Source organism: Chiloscyllium plagiosum, chromosome 1, assembly GCF_004010195.1.
Source record: "Chiloscyllium plagiosum isolate BGI_BamShark_2017 chromosome 1, ASM401019v2, whole genome shotgun sequence".
NCBI lineage: Eukaryota > Metazoa > Chordata > Chondrichthyes > Orectolobiformes > Hemiscylliidae > Chiloscyllium > Chiloscyllium plagiosum.
In genome coordinates this window covers 98565506-98586933 of record NC_057710.1, presented here as the reverse complement: position 1 = coordinate 98586933, position 21428 = coordinate 98565506, and the positions used below count along the sequence as shown (strand labels likewise).

The 21428-nt window shown below is 39.5% G+C and overlaps 1 protein-coding gene across 5 annotated transcripts in view; it reads left to right on the top strand.

Annotated features, from left to right (window-relative positions):
* The window catches only part of tbc1d1 (TBC1 (tre-2/USP6, BUB2, cdc16) domain family, member 1), a 296242-nt gene that overhangs the window by 269836 nt on the left and 4978 nt on the right, over positions 1-21428 (top strand). For all 5 annotated transcript variants that reach the window (XM_043693132.1, XM_043693142.1, XM_043693152.1 and 2 more), the window contains 4 exons: positions 11498-11742; positions 12467-12626; positions 12968-13137; positions 20321-20497. In XM_043693132.1, the coding sequence (XP_043549067.1) occupies positions 11498-11742; positions 12467-12626; positions 12968-13137; positions 20321-20497 (752 nt within the window). The remainder of the gene's footprint in view (positions 1-11497; positions 11743-12466; positions 12627-12967; positions 13138-20320; positions 20498-21428) is intronic.

Here is a 21428-nt window from a genome sequence, read left to right as displayed (position 1 = left end):
TGTAATCTGAGGTAACCCTCTTCGCTATCCACTACGCCTCCAATTTTGGTGTCATCTGCAAACTTACTAACTGTACCACTTATGCTCGCATCCAAATCATTTATGTAAATTACAAAAAGTAGAGGACCCATCTGTCAAGGCCAGCTAATGGTAGGACCTACTTCTGGAAATGTGGGAGAGGGTGGGGTGGGAGAGGAGGTGGGGGATGGTGGTGCAGGATCCACATAGTCAAATCTGGAGATATGTCGGCCTTTCATCCCAACTTTCCAAATTAATTTTCTGAATAATGTTTTTATGGGTCAGGTCTTCTTTCGACTATAGTTAAGATGTCTTAGTGTCTTCTACCATGAATACAGGTTACAAAGTATTTATTGAAAGTTTGTTTCCCGGTCACTTACTGAAGAGACCAACATTTACTTCAGTGACTGCCTTTGCATACATTTATGGAAGCTGTACTCTGTATGTTTCTTTTAATTTTACTGTCTTTTATTTTAGTACTTCTTTGTTCGTTTCTAAACTTTTCCTTATCTTCTTGCCTGCCTCCAAATCTTATTATTCTAGATAGTTCTGCATGCCTTTTAATTTGATGCCATCCTTAACTTAATCAGCCATGGATGGTTCGTCTTTCTTTCTTCTAGTTAAGAGATGAATTTGTTGAAATTATGAAATAGCTCCTTAAACGCCTGCCACTATTTTCTGCTGTCTTACCTTTAATCTATTTTCGTTGTCCATTTCAAATCTTTCTAATTGCCTTTAATCAAATTTAAGACATTTATTTAATCCAGGTTTTTTGCCCTTAAACTGAATGCATAATTCCTAGATATTACGATCACGCTTCCCAATGAGATATTTTACTATGGTATCATTAAGTAATTCTACCTGATTACATATAACCAAGGCTAAAATAGTCTGTACCTTGATTGGTTCCTCAACTGCTTTTTCTAAAAGGACAATACCAAGTACACTATATAACCTTTCCTTAAGATAACCTTTTCCAATCTGGTTATCCTAATCCTATATGATTACAACCACTGACTATGTATTTCTCTTCTAACATATTTGCTTGTACTCTTTTGAGTTGTTCCCTACCTGTTGCAACTTTGATTATCATTTATGTATATCACTGTCCTGAACTATTTGACCACAAAAAGTGTTATGGCTTAGAATGAGGCCATTCAGCCCATCATGTCTGAACCAGCTGTTTTTATGAATATCATTACCTGGTGCCAATATCCAGCTTGGTCACATTTCCTTGCACATTATTTTTAACCAAGTATTTGTCCATTGCCCTCTTGAATGCCTGAATTAAATCTGCCACCACCACGTTTCCATGCAATGCATTCCATACTGTAACAACCCACTGTGAAAAAGCTTTGTCTCACCTCACATTTTTTCCTCTTCCAAATCGCTTCAAACCTGTGCCTTCTCATTCTTGTTCTTTATGTGGTTGGGAACAGTTTCTCTCTATCTGGTCTATCCTGCCCAGTCATAGTTTTGAATGCTATTATCAGATCATCACTTAGCCTCCTTCTGTCCAAAGAGAACAGTCCTCACTACATCAGTCTCGCCTCATAACTGAAGTTCTTCTTCTTGGGAATAAGTCTTGCGAATTGCTCCTGCACCCTCCACAATACGTTTACATCATTGCATCCTTCCTCTTCAAATTTTGATTTTTTTCTTTCTCTTCAGGTAAATCTACACTATTGGCTAAAATTCTAATGTAATTCATTATTTTTTGTGCCTAGGCTTACTGGTTTTGTAATGTCTGATACTTGATATTTAGCTTGTTTAAAGCAGTGCTCCTGTCTCGAGCACTCTGTTTCAGGGAGTAACAAATGGCCTCAGTGGGTTAAATCTGTTTCCTTTTCAAAAAGATTACAAGTTTCTAGTCCATTGCTGCACTGTGACATTGAAACTTGATAGACACAGTGGCTCAGTGTTTAGCACTGCTGCCTCACAGCACCAGGGTCCCAGGTTCGATTCCAGCCTTTGTGGCATTTGCACATTCTCCCTGTGTCTGTGTGGGTTTCCTCTGGGTGCTCTGGTTTCCTCCCACAGTCACAAAGATGTGCAGGTCAGGTGAATTGGCCATGCTAAATTGCCCATGGTGTTAGGTGCATTAGTCAGAGGGAAATGGGTCTGGGTGGGTTACTCTTCGAGGGTCAGTCTGGACTGGTTGGGCCGAAGGGCCTGTTTCCACACTATCGGGAATCTACTCTACACAAATTCTTAAAGCTGGAAATCTTGTCCACTTGCATTTAGCCAAGTTTTTTTTAAAAAAAACAAAATCTATTCTGCTGCAGGCTGAAAGGGTTGATTCATCTAAGGATCTCTGACAATTCAGAAGCTTATAATTTTACAATGTCCCAAATATAACTAAATTGTAAAACCTGTGCAGTCAGTTTTGGGCTGCCAGTCAAAATAGTTAATTCTGTGGTAATTTAAAAGGGTGGGGCAAAAAGAATTGGACGTAATTATGTTACCACCCTCTCTTTTAGGCAAACAAAATCATGTTTGTTTTGGTTTGAAAAGAGCCAGCATCCACTAGTTTTATTTTATTTTTGTTTCAAATTCTTTGATGTACCTTAAAACAGTTTTTTCTAAATTACCCTTCCAATGTTTTAAAATTCCAAACTCGTTACTGTTTCTAAAGTACCATTTCACATCAATAAATATTTAATGTGAAAAATTCTTTTATTATTCCATGTTAAAGATTACATTATAGTGTTTCCAACCAGAAAGTGGCAATCCAATTTTGATTAACCAATTTTAATAATTCTGAAGCTAAACTTTTATCTAAAACATTTTTTTCTTAATTAAATGCAATACTGTTCTCTTTAAGGTAAAGAGGAAATAAATTGTCCTTTGTCATGATTCTTCTTTCTTCAAGTGCTTTCATATGACTATAATGAAAAACTGAAGAAGGGGTGAATTCTCACAAGAAAGTCTTATGACCCCCATACTAAGGTTATATTTCTCCCTTTCACAGCAACAGGTAGCTCCTTAAAGGGACAGAACACTACAATTCTTTAATCAATATTCATTTCATTGCAGCTCTCTTTTTGTCTGGGAGAGTTATAATAGCATAAATGCTGGCATAGTCCCACAGGGTATGTGGCTGCCCTCCTCACTAGAGAGCGATGACTGTGTTTAAGCTGAGGCTAACTCCAACTCAAGCAAGGGGCAAGTTTGAGAAGTCAGGACCTTCATGGTACTCCAGCCGGTGTGGAAATTGTACCCATTCTACAGTAAAACCCCAACATTAATTACTTTCCACAACTTGAATTTGCATATAATCACATCCACACTTTTATCTCCCCATGGAATACAGTTACTCTCATGAGTTACAGATGCAAAGTGCAAGAGAGATCCCCACGTCGTAAGCTCTGATGGGAAAATCAAAGTTCAAATTCATTTAAAATCTCCACTATTATACAAATATATATGTTAAATAATATGTAATAACCAAGAAAAGCATTTAAAAAGGAGCAGCATGGTGGTTCAGTAGTTAGCACTGATGCCTCAAGATGCCAGAGACCCAGGTTTGATACCGCCCTTGAGCGAATGTCTCAATTCAATTTCCTCCCATCATCCAAAGATGTGTAGGCCAGGTGAATTGGCCATGCTAAATTGCCCATTTTGTCCAGGGATGTGTAGGCCAGGTGGGTTAGCCACAAGAAATACAAGGTTACAGGGATAATGTGGTTCTGAGTGGGATGCTGTTCAGAGGGTTGGTGTGGACTTGATGGGCCAAATGCCTCTTTCCACTGTAGGGATTCTGTAATATTCAAGATCAGGCCATAGGGAGTTGACATTTAGTTGAGTGGCTGCAGGCATTCAGGGAAATCCATTAAAGTAGAAAATTTATTTCCCAATAAAATACATAAACCAAGCTTTTACAGATTTCTCTCTGTTGTGCAGCATCTTAAGTTAGTTGCTTGCCTTTCAACTTAGCTCCTTACTTTCTCCTAAACATTTTCTTTTAATCTTGGACAATCTCTTTTATTTCTAAGTCTTGTGGATTGCTGGGAATGACTGGTAAGGAATATTTTCCTTTTGTGGTCAGACCCTGTAAGCAGCTGAAGTATAGAGTTGCTGAAAAGGAAGCACACCTCCTTCATCTCATCGCATCTCACCTCAAGTCAGCAGTACTTGTTGCCTGCCCAGTTTCCCTTTTATAAATTCCAGAGTGTGATTGGCTTCCCTGTAGGATTGTTTAATCACTTTTCCTATCACTGCCCTGGTATCACCCAGCTCCTGTGTCAGCTATCTTTATACTTCCCATGAGTTCCTTCCTGAGCCGCTGTACATCAACTAAAATAATATCTACATGGAGACTAGACGTGCTGTGCTGTTGCATTATGGTAGGTGACTGTTCAGCTGCTAACACTGAAATACAAACTTGCCTCTTTAAAACATCTCGCACCTGATCTTCCTGTTGCAGTCGTTCATTTTCCTGAGTCGGTCTTTCAGTCTCTGACTTCCCTTATCGGCAAATGTCAAGGTAACACTTGCACAAAAGCACTATTCTTTTGTCCTCTTTCCATTTGACCTGTTTGTTTCACCATTCCTTATGACTGCCATGGGCTCCAGACAGATCCCCCCCTAAGTTGTCTTACTTAGGGTCATCTTATTTTCTGCCAAAACTTCAGTGAGTGACCCTTCTGGTCCCCAGCCGAAGATTTGCTCTGCTAAGGCTGATAATTTGATGGTTCTCTCTCCAGGAAAGCCAGTCTGTCTTCATTTACCCACCAGGCTGCGGAAGTCCCTCCTATTTTATCATCTTGGTTCTCTCTAGGAAGCAGTCTCTCCTGTTGTACCCTCGGAAGCAGTCTCGCATGTTGTACCCCAGGAACGTTTGTAAATTCTCTTCAGTTTACTCTGAGAGAAAGTTACAGTTATACCATCTGTTTACACAAGGAGCCTAACTGTAATTTCTAGAATCACTACCGTATGGAAGCAGGCTGTTCGGCCCATCAAGCCCACACCCCTATCTTATCCATGTAACCTTGCATGGCTAATCCACCTAGCCTGCACATCCCTGGACACTATAGATAATTTAGCACAGCCAAACCACCTAACCTGCATGTCTTTGGACTGTGGGAGGAAACCCACACAGACACAGAATGTGGACACTCCACACAGACAGTTGCCTGCGGGTGGAATCAAACCCAGGTCCCTAGTGCTGAGGCAACAGTGCTAACCACTGAGCCACTGTGCTGCTCTGTTGCATAATTGCACCCACAGACCCGTTCTTTGGTTTGGATCCTTGAACTGACTCATCGACTTTCCATTTTGAATACTGACCTCCCTGTCTACTTGTGATGCCTTTTTACTGTGCTGTGAATACCCTTGGGTTCACCAATCGCAGACTTTATTGAGGAAAATGTGCTAGGGGTAAGTTTTCCTGGTTAACGAGGAGAACATTTTATAAAAGTGTAGAAGATTCGGCACAGTTTATAATTCCCAGTTTCATGTGGAGTCCCTCTTATCTTAACCAGCTTGGGTCTGCTGATTTCAATGCAGCTGAACCTCCAGTTTCTCCTCATTTCATGAGTAGCAATGGATAATTATTACAACTGAAATAACACTAACTCTGTTTCTGCACAGATCCTGTCAGACCTGCTGAGTTTTTGCAGTATTCCCAGTGCTTGTTTAAAAGGTGGTGGGGTTCGTGTCATGTACAAAATGAGTTTGAAAAGAATATACAGTGTAGAATATTTTTAAGTGTTCGTAAAGCATAAGGTTTTCATCCTTAGACCACAGTTCTTTGAAGAAAATTAGACTGTTATGAACAGGAACTAGAGGTCATCATTTAAAAAAATTACTTGATCTTTAAAATGTTTTGGTTATTTTCTATTTTTTTTAGGATGGTGCTAGAGAGTGGCGACACAATACAGCATTTTTCACTATTTTGTAGCAAGATGCATGTGACAATAAATCAATCAATAATCAAAAATGACCAACAGGCAAAGCAGTATTATTTACAGCTGTCATTCCACTGAATTGTATAATCGGCTCACATTTTAGGATAAATGTTCATAAAGTTGATTTATAAACTTGAATGAGATACAGGAATGGCAAAAATATCCAACCTGAGCCAACACCTTTATGGCAGTAAAAAAGAAAATTGGGGAAAATATTGATCTGAATTGAACACAGTCTATATTTCAGTAAACTTCATTTTTTTAACCAGTATATCAATGATCTCAATACCAAAAAGCACATTTATTGTCCAAGTTGCACCCGCCCAGTTTCAATACATTTTACCAGTAGCTTTAAGATGAAACTAGCATCGTACTTTAGCATGCGCTAGGCAAAGACCATAAACTTGCCCTGACATTTATCCTGAAGATGTCCTTGGAAGTGAAGCAATTGGTGTGTTTTTAAAGATTAACAAACATGAATGTTTAGGACATAAAAAGACAGGTGCAATTAATAAGCATGAAACAACGTGAAGCAGAGGTCCAGTATATGATAGAGAAAATGTTATAGATGTGTTTTGAGAAGGGTGCGTTCGCACACAGAATAATTTGTTATTTATACTGGTGTGAACTCCACCTTAACCACGAAAAACAAATTGCAAAAGGGGTCGCGAAAAATGACTTTTACAAAAAAGCACTAAATTAAAGCCGAAAACTGACAAAATAAATCTAGATTTAACAGGTTCACTTTTTTTTCTACCCTCCTGAAGCAAGTGTAGTTAAAGCATGTTTGTGCTTTCAGATTTTGCATACATTTAAAAAGACTTTGGGAAATCATTTAAGAGGCTTCACATCAGTCAGTCAGGATAAAAAGCTATTAAAATTAAAGCCCATTGATCAAAGCTAAAACATCATTTATAGTATATATGTTACTGATGAACTTGTACTGTTATCTGGCTCAACTGCCATAGACTTATCTGCTCGTGACAGCACTGGCAGGAGTGGTAGTGCTCTCCAATCACTCCTTGGAGACAGGAAAAGCTGACAGGTTGAGGACTCTAGGCGGGAGGGACAATTTGAAATTTTTCAACCCGAATATTAACTCTAATCCCATCGCAGGAGGAAACAGGAAATCCCACTTGTCTAAAGTGGCCCATTAAGTTCCTTCTAGGAGAGCAGGTGGACAGCGAAATGGAGAAGTTCAATGAGTGGTGAGATGGTTAAGGAATGGAAGTAGAGAGCAGCTGATTGCTGACGTGGCTGGGAAATTTTTCCAAGTGGTAGGAGACAGAAAATAGTAATAACTAGTAGGCCCTCAAGTTGGCAGGATACAGTTAGTGGTGTCCCAAAGGATCTATGTTAGGATCTCAATTATTCACGTTATTTATTAATGACTTAGTTAATAGCATAGAAAATCATATATCCAAATTTGCTGATAATGAAAAATAAAGTGGCATTGTAAACCGTGTAGGTGATAGCATCAAATTACAAAGAGATATTAATAGCCCATGTGAATGGGCCAAACCATGGCAGATGTGCAGCAAATACGTTCAATGTAAGCAAGTCCATTTTGGATTGATAAAGGATACATCAGGGTACTTCCTGGATGATATGAAGTTAGGTAGATTGGATGTTTTGGGGGAGGGGGGGTGGATGCGGTTCAGGTATATCAATCTTCAAATTGTCATAAACAAGAGAAAATGTTCAAGAAAGCTCATGGAATGCTGTTCCTTACATCCAGAGGCAAGGATGTAGAAGTTAAATTGTAGCCATACAACTGCAGCAGGTGTTAAGTTATGAGGAGAGATTACAAATTATGCCTATCTTCCCTAGAATTTACAAAGTTAAGGAGTGTTCTGATCAAGGTTTTCAAGGTTTTAACAGGAAAAGACAGGGTAGACAAAAATAAACTATTTCCAGTGATTGGGGATTCTAGAACTAGTGGTCATAGTCTGAGGATTAGGGCCAGACCATTTAGGAGAGATGTAAGGAAGCACTTCTACACACACAGGTGTTGGAAGTGATGGTCAAGGGAGCAGGGAAGTCATTGCTGGAAGTTCAGTGGCCACATCCAGGCCAGTATAAGTAGAGTCATGAGATCATTCGCGTGTAGCTTGGTAGAGGAAGTTGGATTGGTAACAAGACTGCGCATTTGAATATCACCGAGCAATCGAGGGGGACTAGCATATAATCTTGTGCTTAAAAGAATAAAAATCATTGTGGCCAACTGGGGGAATTGAAAAGAGATGCTTTTCCCAAATGGTGGCATGGGATTTTTTTTTTGGGTCCACATGAGAGGGCAAACAGGAACTTGGTTTAACATCTCATCCGAAAGCACCATTATAAAACAAACCACAGAGAAAAGGCAGTGAAAGAAATGAGTGGTTAACAGTATTAAAAAGTAGCAAAGAAGATGTGGAATAATGAGGACCTACTATCACCGTCACACAGAAAACCGATGACTTTGATCAGTGTATTCTGGGTGACAACGAAAACCGAGATTGCTGCAAAAGCTCAGCAGCCAGGTAGCAACTGTGGAGAGGAATCAGAGTTAATGTTTCTGTTTGAGTGATCTTCCTGAGAACTGATGGTAGCTAGGAAAATGTTGGATTTTATGCAGAAGATAGGGTGGGAAGTGGTGGCAGGGGGGAAGGATAAACAGTGTGTAGGGATTGAGGCTAAAGAGAGAGGCAAACAGTTGGACAGGTGAAAGAATGGATAATGATCTGGTTGGGAGAGTGAATAGCTATTAATGGGAACTGTTAGTGGCTAACAATGGGTTGTGTGCAATAGCAGAGTATGTGGTAACCAGCCTTATGTGTGGGGTAGGGGTAAGCAAATCAGAGAGCTCAAGTCCTAAAGTTATTGAGCTCAATATTGAGTCCAAAAGGCTGCAGGGTCCCCAAGTAGAAAATGGGGTGTTCCTCCACCTTCGCTGGAGCACTGCAGCAAGCCTGAGCTAGAGATGCTGGCCAAGGAACAGAGTGGTGTGTTGAAGTGGCGGGCAACTGGAAGCTCGGAGTCTGTTTTGTGGGCAGAATGTAGATGTTCTGTGAAGTGGTCACCCAACTTATTCTTTGTTTCTCCAGTGTAGGGAAGACCACATTATGAGCAGCGAATGCAGTAGACTAGGTGAGTGAAGTGTGGCTAAAGTGCTGCTTCACCTCAAAGATATGTTTTTGACCTTGGAGGAGAAGGTAAACAGGTATTACACCTGCAGATGCAGGGGAAAGTGCCGTGAGGCTGTGGGAAGTGTGGTAATGGGATTGAAGGAAGAGTGGACCAGAGTATCCCAGAGGGAACAGTGCCTGCGGAAGACTGACAAAGGAAGGAAGGGGAACGTGTGTCTGGATGGGTGGGTTGTAAATCAGAGTCAAAAGGCTTGTATAGCTGATGTGAGAAACAGACATGCAGTTAGTCCTATGTTCCACAGTAACTAGACTTCAAAGTACTTAATTAGCTTTGGGACGTCCTCTCGTTATGTAAATTGCTCTGTATATGCAATCAATTTTTATTGCTATCTAAAGCAATTGCAATACTGTGGATACTGAAAATTAAAAATAATACATTTGTTTTAGAGCAAAAGCTTTGTTTGTTTATAGTTGTCTAATCACTTTCTAGCTGCTGAATCTTGTTGAGTTTCTCCATTACTTCAAGTTCACAAGAATCCTGTTCTTTATTCCAGTTTGTTTCTGTTTCATTCCAATGACGACCTAACCTTGCCCTCACCATCTAAACAGTATCTACTCTTTTGTTCATGATTACAAACTACATTCATCAACTACTTTGTACGCATTTCTTGGGCACACCCTTCTATCTCCAGTTGAATTACTCCAGCTTGATCTTCTGAGATGGAATTATAAAATTTTTGTTTCCTTTCGTTGTTGAACATGGTCTAAAATCAAGTCTCTTACTTCCATCTGCTATATAAATGATTTCCCTGTTGAGAATGAACAAGTGAAGGATGTTTAATTCTGTTTGTTTTTTTTTAAAAAGGAATTATTTATAGAAATGACTGGTCTTCCTCCTCTTCTGTCTCACTAGAAACTTCCTTTAAGAATTTAGTCATATAATTAACTTTTCTATTCAAATATTTTCTTGTGTTGCCAACTTTACCAAGTATTTAAGGTGTGAATCCAGAATGAAACTTTGTTTACAGTGTAAGCTGAATAACTCAAACTTTTATCTTGGGTGGGGAGCAAAAACCAACTGACATATCCCTTTGTTTTCTTTTGCATTTTGTGCTTTTGTACTACTATTAGGTTCCAGACTTTCTGCCTGTTAAAGAGTACTTCCATAATCACAGGCTGGTACAGATATTGGCTTCACCGTTTATCAGAATAAGGATAGGTGGCTGTCCATGATACATCATTTATATTCTGCTTTGAGAGGTTAAGAAGGGGGGATAAAACATAAGTGTTTGGTTTGTTAATACTGCTGCTGTATAGCCGACCTGTATCACCAGTCTATTGAAGTGTGAAATGATACATGGCTTACTAATACCATAACTGTATCGATGTGTAGCTCTGTGTTTCCATATTTGGGTTATAACTCAAGTGCACTGAATTGCTGAACTGCCTGAACATAAAACAGGCCTCAAGAGAAGGGACAAATCAATTCAATTGCAAAACAGATGGCCTGTGCTAAGCAAGACTTGTCGTTTTGTGGAATCATAAAATCCCTACAGTGTGGGAACTAGTCATTTGGCCCATCAGATCTACACCGAACCTCCAAAGAGCATCACACCCAGACCCATTCCCTATCCTGTCCCTGAAACCCTGCATTTCCCATGGCCAATCTACCAAACCCCACATCTTTGGAATGGGAGGAAACCAAACCATTCGGAGTAAACCCAGGCAGAATGTACAAGCAGACAGATAGTCACCTGAGGGTGGAATCAAGCCCAGATCCCCAGCACTGTCAGGCAGCAGTACTAACCACTGAACTACCGTGCTGCCCCACTGATCAATAGTGCCACCCTTGTTTGGATGCTGTTGAGTTGGCCTGTATTTTTGGGAGCATTGTAATGGGCTAGGTTTTGGATAGTAATACAGATTTTACTTTGGGGACAGCTGTAAAGGCCGACCTGTTATAGATATTATACATTACAGACTGGTAGCAGTGCCGTAGTAATGGAAGTACCACTTGCTGCTGTGCTTTGAGATGACAATTGTTCCTTAAATATTTTTTACCTAAAAGTGAGTCTAAGTAACCTACCTAATGTTTTCAGAAATTTAACCCTAAGTTCCTGATGGAAATAAGTGAGCATTTTCACTCAATTTTAGGGTCTGCCACATTTGTCATGGTCCATTTTATAAATGCCAAATGTTTAACATGAATCAATTAGCAAAATTATTCATTGTTCCATTAGTCTAACAGTTCATGTAGTGAAGCAGCAATGGAATATTTGTGTAAATTTAATCCATTTCACTTTATTTTGGTGTATCACTTTAAAAAAAAAGTTACACAGGTTTTTATTTGGGAAAGGATGCCATTTCTCAGTGTAGTGACAACAAGGTAGTGGGGTTTTAAAATATTCCTTTTCTCTCACAGTAAACTGTTTTGTCTTACAGGTCGTACGTTTCCAACACACCCTTATTTTGCTACTCCATTGGGTGCTGGCCAACTCTCTTTATATAATCTCTTGAAAGCCTACTCTCTGCTGGATCAGGAAGTGGGCTATTGCCAGGGCCTTAGTTTTGTAGCAGGAATCTTGCTACTACACATGAGTGAAGAAGATGCTTTTCATATGCTGAAGTTTCTCATGTATGATATGGGCTTGAGGAAGCAATATCGACCAGACATGATTATTCTACAGGTACAGTAGTTACATTGTGCTAGTTTTTAAATCCTAACCTGAATTAAGGTTTGAATAATTAAGTGACAAAAAGTGACTGAATAATAATAGCTGTTATTTTCTTAATTTTGATAGATTGGTTAAAATTGACTATTTTACATTCTAACGTTAATTCCATCATCAAATTCTCATAATTGGGAAGGAGAAAGCAGGGTAAAGATATATAATGTTCAACAGTCATAGGGAATGGTATCTACAATTTTGATAAGGATGATCAAAGAGACTGGAAATTTTTTAGAGGGAGATACAAACAATTTAGATAGAAGTGGGCATATAAATGGAAGGCAGCTGTACTTTCATAAATCTTTGAGGATAAACACTATCCCCTCAAAATGCGTCTCTGGTGTAGGGACGTGGTGTTTGGTGGTAGCACTAATGATCAGCCTCAATGATCAAATTGTGCGGGGAAGAGGGCAGGTCAGGCCTTCACTTGGTACCTGACAGAAATTGCACTCTGAAATTCTGAGAGTCCAGCAGTCTCCTGCCAGCCCTCTGGAAGGGTCCACATTTTATCGATTTTTTTTTCCCTCAGAGCTCAGCTAGTGAATAAAGAGGGGCAGGGGACTGCTTGAACTATCATGGGTTTTCAAGGCCTTTCACTTCATTGTGCCTTCCACATACAATTACAATCTACTTGGAGTTAATTTGACGTGTGTTATTAAAATCATCTTATTTGGGTTTGCAGATACAGATGTACCAACTTTCGCGACTCCTCCATGACTATCACCGCGATCTCTACTGTCACTTTGAGGAGAATGAAATTAGTCCCAGTCTTTATGCTGCCCCGTGGTTTCTCACCGTGTTTGCCTCTCAGTTTCCTTTGGGTTTTGTGGCCAGAGTCTTTGGTAAATGTCACTGTTTATTTTGTATTACAACTTAACTGCAGTAAAAGCAAAAAGATATGGCTGTTGCTGGAATTCAGTGATTTAACAAGAGAAAAAGATCACAACACAAATTATGCCATATAGTACGATGGTGCTGGTAAAAAGTTCAATTAGCTGATTGAAATGAATTCATCTGAACTGTTGTTCATCATCCTTATTTTAGAATAATAAATCTATAACACCCTTTTTAATTCTTTAATTTTACTCTGAATTGTTTCAAGTCGCAAGTTGTGTCACAAAATAATACAGCAGTTTATATTCCTAATGACTTCGTTGAATATGTTTTTATGCTTGCTTTGCAGATATGATTTTCCTTCAAGGGTCAGAGGTCATCTTTAAGGTAGCCCTAAGTTTACTGGGAAGCCACAAGCCACTAATTCTACAACATGAAAGTCTGGAATCAATAGTTGACTTTATAAAGTGCACTCTTCCCAACCTTGGACTAGTGCAGATGGAAAAAACAATTAATCAGGTATTAACGTAATTACTTGGATGATTCAAAAATGTATTGTTTTTACTTCTACATTTTCTCACTCCATACGTTTTGCTCAAGCGTTGTGCATTGTACATTTACGAGAAGCGGTTAGTTGTAGTTTCTGTGAGCAGAGAATTTGTTCATAGAATGACTGTGTGTTCAACTCTATGTAACTTGTCGACTCTCAGGGTGTTCTCCCTTAGGGTTAAAATACTGATTCCCATTTAATGTTGGCAGCAGACAGATAATGTTTTAGGATTTTTCCTGATTCTTGGAGTTCAAGGTCATTTCATGGGATACCACTGTCCACAACCAAGAAGAAAAGTGTATTGGGATGTTTGAAAGAAATAGATATACAAAATGCTGGATAAACTCCGACTGGGCAACGTTTATGGAAAGGAAGTAAACATTTTGAGTCCGGTATGACTCTTGTTGGTGATTAAATGGTGATGTGGCAGGAAAAGGAGCTTTTTGATGACTACATATACTGGCCTCTGGTTGGTCCCCAACTTCACAAGTTTAACAGCAGAGAGTTAGCCTCTGCAGTCTGGCCATTAATTGGTCACTTAAGGGAAATTCACCGTCAGGTTATTATTTTCTTCACAGTGCAGGCTTGTGACTCTTGTTTGAACCTGACGATGGGGGTTTCAAAGCCCACTGAGAAAATCCAGCCCCACACCTCCCACCCAAATGTAAGACTAGCAGCTACTAGGACATTGGTGGGGCCTCTTCTGGAATACTGTCCCGTTCTGGTCGTCCAGTTATAGAGATTTATCAGGTTGTTGCCAGGTATGGAAAGTTTGTATTATAAAGAAAGGCTGAATAGGCTAGGATTTTATTCACTGGAGCTTAGGAGGTTGAGAGGCGAACTGATAGAAGTTTATAAAATAATGAGAGTTACAGATAGAGTTAATGGTAGTTGTCTTTTCCCTAGGATGGGGGATTTCAAGACTGAGGGCAGGTGGGGGGGGGGGCACATTTTTAAGATGAGAGGAGAGAGATTTAAAAAAGACACGAGGCAAATATTTTACACATGTGGTTTGCATATGGAATGAACTTGCTGAGAGAGTGGTGGATGCGGGTGCAATTACAATGTTTAAAACACATTTGGATAAGTACGTGAACAGTAAAGGTTTGGAGGGATATGGTCCAGGAGGAGGCAGATGGGACTAATTTAGTTTGGAATTATGTTTGGCAAGGACCGAAGGGTCTGTTTCCATGCTGTATGACTCTTGACAACAGTAATAAGTCCACAAGGGTAAATTTCCCACGTAAAGTAATCTTTTTTTTATGACTGTGTCTGTCATTTTTACTGATGATGGGAATATTTGGCCTCTGCTATCTGACTGAGGAACAAAGTAGGAGAGGGGCATTGTGATGCAGTAAAATGTCTACGTGCTACATCTCTGACCCAAGGACTGCTCAGGTACCAGAGACAGGTTCCCAGCTTCTGCTGGAGAACCAGGCCAGACTGAAATCAGTGACTGGCTGCAGGCTGCCCCTCAGTTCTGTGTGGGGGCCAAAAAAAAACCTGTTTTTATATATTGCATTTGCCAGTAGACATCTCAAAATGCTTTACAGCTAACAAAGTGCAGTAAACTTGATAACTGGCATCTATAGGACGAGGAGTATGCCAGTTAATCAAATATTCCAGATAATCAAGGTACGCAGTAAATCCTGACCAAGCAACAGCAACGTCCCTCAAAAGATCTTTGATTTTAAGTGGGTTGATGTTAATGCAGGGGTAGACACATCACTGTTATAGTTCATTGCCAGCATAAATACTCAACAGCACAGTACATCGCGGTATTTGAGGTATATAACTTTATCAAGAGTGCTGGTTTTAGGGTGCCGATTTAAACAAAGCTTGCTGGAACGTTTGAATGTAATCCTTCTTGTAATGTAGGAAGCACTGGAGCCAAGTTAAGCTCACCACGCTCCCACAGATAAAAATATAACAAGGCAGCCAGATAATGACTTTTTATGAAGTTGCGTGAAGGCTGAATACTCTCCAGGATAGTAGGAAGAATGCCCCTATTCTTTCTCAAAGTAGTGATATACTGTAGGATCTTTTACGTTCGTCTGAGAGGGCAGGCAGAATGTGGGTTTAAATATCTCATCTCATTAAATGCCTTCATCAGTGTAGCACTTCCTCTGCCCCGGATAGTTGCCTTGATTTTTTTTGTTCCTGAAGTTGTATCGTCCAAACCAATGTAAACATAATAACAGCAGGAGCACATTGCAACTTAATCCACATTTATTCCATAGTGGTTTGGAATGAATCCAAGAAAAGACTTTGGATTACAGTTCACTCCTCCCTGGCTCCTGGCGTATCCTGTTGAAACAGTGCAGCACAGCCTAATGCCTTTTAATTTTTAAATCATTCTTGCTTTGGGTTAGGTGCACGAGCTTCTATAGCATGCAGCAATAGACTGACCTGAACTATGTTAGCTCTGTGATGTGGTTTGTTTTTGAATTTAATGTTACTGCTCTGTGCAAGCAGTAAGTGGTGGCTGACTGCTTTGCCTTGGGGAGTACAAAGTTAAAAATCACACAGGCACCAGGTTATAGTCCAACAGGTTTATTTGGAAGCACTAGCTTTCAGAGCACTGCTCCTTCATCAGGTGGTTGTGGAAAATAAGATTGCAAGACGCAGAATTTATAGCAAAAGTTTACAGTACGATGTAACTGAAATTGTATGTTGTAAAAGACTCTGATTGTTTAAGTCTCTCATCTTTTAGAATGACCATGTTGTTTTCAGTTCTTTCATATGTAACTCACATATACTTGCATATAATCTCACACACACTCCCACACACACCCTCTCACAGACACTCGACCTTCCTCCCCCACCCCCAGCACGCGCACGCGCACACACACACATATATATATATATTTGTGGGGTGAACTAGTACTTGCAGAATTACATTTTACTTTGCTCAAAAACTGCATGAATCCATGTAAGATTCTGTAAATCCATTTTTTAGATTAGAATCAGTCTGTCCATTGTAGCACAGACAGCCTCATACAGGGCAACTAATACCTTTGATACATTACCTGGGCCGACATGACTCTAATTGTTAAAGTTCATTTGACAATGTAACTTTTTTTAAAAAGTTTTGTGATTTACATATGAAACAACTAAAACCAACATGGTCATTCTAAAGGATGAGAAACTTCACAAACAATCCTGATCTTTTCAATATATAATTTCAGTTACATCACATTTTAAACTTTTGCTATAAATTCTGTGACTTACAATCTTATTCTCCACAGCTACCTGATGAAGGGGCAGCGCTCCGAAAGCTAGTGCTTCCAAATAAACCTTTTGAACTAAAACCTGGTGTTATATGATTTTTAACTTTGTACACCCTAGTCCAACACTGGCACCTCCAAATCTTGCCTTGGGGAAGGAGGAAAAAATGTAAGATGTTCTAATACGCCTTTCACGTTCTGATTTGAAGGTAGAAACCTAAATATAAGGAGAGGAAGAGATATGTCAGTTTTCAGTAGATGGGATAGAGTTCATATCGCACATGGAAGCCTTTTATGTCCATGCAGAAAGGAAGTGCAGTAGAACCGCCCCCGCCCCCCCATATCCACGGATTCAGTTTCTGTGGTTTCAGTTATATGCGGTTTACCCCGCCCCAAAAAAATCACATGGAACATTCCACAAATAATTCCAGGGGGCTGCTGGGGCGGTAACTTCGTTCTCCATTTAAATGATAGGGTTTGCTACTATCTGCAGTTTCCGGCATCTGTGGTATGCCTTGGAACATATCGTCTGCGGATACGGGGTGCGAGGGTCACCTATACTGAATTCGGGTGAAAAGCACGTCAATCACGTAGCATGTACCTAGCACCATGTGAGTTTGCTGGTTATACCGGGGTGCAAAAATAAATACAACAGAAGTATTTAAGAAGGAACAGGAAAAAACATCTGAACCACAAGCAATTGATTGACAGATCAAGTACTGAATGGTCTGCTTTTGCTTTCGAACACTGAGATGTGGCTTTCGGCATGATGACAACATTCAGATCAATTCTTCTACAAAAGCAGACCTAGGAGGCCACCTGATTCAAGTCCCTTCTTAATATTTCATAGATTTCTCCATAAATTTCAATCAAATAAAACACTGAAATACTTGATGAGAATTGCTACTGTAGCTCTGGCTGAAGTTTTCACTCATTTTCCCCCCCTAACTTAACCCTTCACAGTGAGTTAGATTATTATAATTTTCCAGGTTGTCTCTGATCATTGTCTGGTAGCTATGTGCTCTTTTCTGAATTATTTAAAACTTAGGGCATAGTTTCACAGCCTGTAGACTATGGTGAAGTGCATCGTGGTGAGGTGCATTGTTTATTATAGAACGCTTAGAAGTGAAGTGTGATTATTAACATATCCTGTGAGGAAGATTATTCTTGGAGATTGAAGAATAATTGTCCACATATTTCATGGACCGGTCTACGAACCGCTCCCACCCTCAAATAGATTTTCCCTTTCCCATTTAATCATGCCATGTCTTTCCCCAGAGGTTACTGGAATTATGGAATAGAAATAGATCAATGTCCCTTGCAGGGAACAGGGAAAGCAACTGTCTACCTCCTTACAATTAATTTTCCACTCTTCCCTTTGTCTTCTATTTTGTTTAACTACAGGCCCATCATTTGCAGATTTAATGTAAAATTCTCTCATTAAGGTCATTCTTCCCTAAAGGCTCTTTTATAATTAATTAACCCTTCCTTATTACATAAAAGATTTAAAGTAGTAAGTCTGGGGCTGGTTTCTCAAAAAATGTTTTCAGAAACCATGTATGCATTCAGAAGATCTATCCTTCATAATATATATGCTAATTAGGTTGACCCAGTCGACATGTAGCTGTAATTATAATATTACTCTTGTTACGTTCACTTTAACTTCCTGATTCATAGAGTGCTCTTCGTTGCCACTATGGTGGGCTGTAACCCACACATACCAATGTTTGCTGCTGCTATTTGCTGTTTCTTAGCTCCACTTAAATGATTTTACATCTTGAATTTGTAATCCAAGGTCCATTCTCACTAATGTACTGGTTAGCACGACCTATTGTCCTTTTCTTATCTTCTTCCGAAATGTGGAATACCCTTGATTGTTCACTTACCTGCCTTGATTAGCCTGTTGTCACATCTCTGTAACAGCTGTTTCATCATATCTGCTTACATCTGTCTGTGCCATCAATTCATCCACCTTGCTGAGGATGCTGTGTGCATTCAGCTAGGATCATGTCTTTTTTTTAAAATTATTTCACAACCTCTTGCCTTATCTCCAAGACCACTGTAAAGTTTGAACCTTCAGTTTGAGGTTGGCAGTAAGAAGCTATTAGTTCCCTTAATCCAACTTTATTTTGTTTGCCTCGTTCTCTACCTTTAATTTAACAAATCTTCCCGTATCTGATCCCTCACCCCCTACTGGTTAGAAAACCATCCTAGTTATACACCCACTAGAACAGCTGTTCCAGGTGAAGGCCATCTTAACATTTTGCTAGACTGGTGCCAGTTCCACTGGAGCCAAAACCTATTTCTCCCAAACCAATCTTTGAACCACACATTTAGTCTTCTAATACTATTGCCTTCCTCTAATTTGATCTTCATTCAGGTAATAATGGGGCTCTGCTTTTTAATTTAACCCCTAAACGTTTATACAGAATCCCTTTCCAAGTCTTAGATATATGTATGTTTGTCTATTTTGAAAAACTGTTTCTTGCCCCTCCCACTGTAAATTCCTTTCCAACTTAAAGCTGCATTTCTGAAATATGGCAAAGGGTAGGCAAGACAACATCCTGGGATTCATGCTGTTCACTGTGCAGCATGGTGTCTGTTTCCTTGATGACTACATTGACCCCACTACTGCCATATCCCAGTTAACTCCCCTCGTTTGTAGGTGTTCCGATGCTTCATTGCTCTGGTCAGTTTGCTCATCCATCCTGAAACCTCTTCTTTCATTAACATCAGCTGCAAGATCCTCGCCATGTTGGACCTGCATCCTTTTAAAGGTTCCCAGATCTAGATTTGTAGATTAGCCATGGCTTGTCAGAATATCAAATTTGACTGAAATCCATCTCTTGGATTTTAACATATTTTATTTACAAACAAGGCTGATTAACAAACAAGGTTGAAAACATTTCCAGTACCCACCTTCAGTGGCACAGGTAATGGATCTGATTTTAAAAATCTGTTTCTCTTTTTGCAAGTTATCCTTCAGGATATGTCATTTTGAAATTTGTTTTTTTATAGATAATATAGAAAAGGGGAAATAAGGGATGCATTTTTCAGTAGAAGTTCCTGTTGTCTGCTAAACTAATTGCACAGTGATATTCAAGTTGTTGGAATTTTTTATTTATTTATTAACATTATTAAATGGGAAGCCGCTGCTATGTTTTTGCCAGCCTGTGGAAATTGTTTACGTACAAAGAATATACTACCGGTAATTCAATCTTTTTGTATCAGGGTCACTTTTAATTTTTATTCTGGAAAGTGGGTAAAAACAATGACTGCAGATGCTAGAAACCAGATTCTGGATTATTGGTCCTGGAAAAGCACAGCAGTTCAGACAGCATCCGAGGAGAGGTAAAATCAATGTTTCTGGCAAAAGCCCTTCATCAGGAAGGAGAAAGTGAGGTCTGCAGATGCTGGAGATTAGAGATGGAAATGTGTTGCTGGAAAAGCGCAGCAGGTCAGGCAGCATCTAGGGAACAGTAGAATCGACGTTTCGGGCATTAGCCCTTCTTCCTGAAGAAGGGCTAATGCCCGAAACGTCGATTCTACTGTTCCCTAGATGCTGCCTGACCTGCTGCGCTTTTCCAGCAACACATTTCCATCCCTTCATCAGGAATACAGGCCTGTATTCCTGATGAAGGGCTTTTGCCCGAAACGTCAATTTTACTGCTCCTCAGATGCTGTCTGAACTGCTGTGCTTTTCCAGCACCAATAATCCAGAATCTGGTTTCTAGCATCTGCAGTCATTGTTTTTACCCACTTTTAATTTGGAGCAATGACAAAATATTTCAGCTACATCTTTGCGTAAGGAAGAAGTTAAAGTTACAAAAGGGAGGAAACAAGTTACTAATTGGGTAACTCATTGAAAAAAACACTAAAGGATTTTTTTTGTTATATTAGAAATGATCTGTGTTGATCTGTCTAGGTGTTTGAGATGGACCTTTCCAAACAGCTGCAAGCCTATGAGGTTGAATACCATGTTCTTCAAGATGAGCTAATAGATTCTTCAGCTGCCATGAGTGACAACGAACGATTAGAAAAATTGGAAAAAAATAACAACTGCTTACGCAAGCAAAACAGTGATCTACTGGAAGAACTTGAGGTTAGTCAAATGAATTTTGAACAAAATATTACAAATCTTCTGTTCACATTGTTGCTGTAGACAGAGAAATGCTGCTGAAGCCTTTTGTCAAGAATGTCAAATTTCAAATGAAAGGAACAAAGGGATGGTGATTAGTTGACAGGTCTACCCAGACTGGCTGAACCATTACCATGGAGAAAGCAAAGAGAAGAATATTTTCCCCAAACTCCGTAAAGGCACAAGGCTTGAACGTTTTTTTTGTTTCAGAAAGCAGACCCTTTTAAAGGAATATATAAAGTCACTAGCAAGCATATATGAACCATGTTATATTAAATTAATTGGATGGTGTTGAAGTTGAACACCAATGCCTGGGACATGCAGCATATGCACGTGGCATCACAGGTACACTGAAAGTAGAAAGACAAAGTATCTCAGATACTTGAATAAATGATTAAGCTCGCCATTTTATTCTTTATTGTGCAATAACTACACACACAGTTTTTTCTACTAACTGGATACTGCAATTAGTCCAAAATGGCACACTGCACATTTCACAATTACATACATAGGCCCCCTATCCCAGCAAATGGCTGTTTGAAGCACAGCACATGTTGTTTTGGCTGTCCACAATAGGCAAAGTGCAGACCATACTCAGACAGCCCACTACCACAAATTTCAAAATAAAACCCCTGCTCGAGATGTGGTTGGGTAATACTTACTGAATAGTCCTGAGTTTGCAAATTGGTAGACTTACAATCATTTTTAAGATAATCAATCAAACTAACTTAAACTTAGTACATGTGGCATGCATTCATTTGTGGAGACCTGTTGTCTGTAAAGAGAATGAATACATTGAAGCATTGAAATTGTTTTGAGTGACTGGGAACTAGTGGAGAGTATAGTTCTCCATTGCTTTTATCATTAAAATACCTCAAATAATCAGTCAACTTGA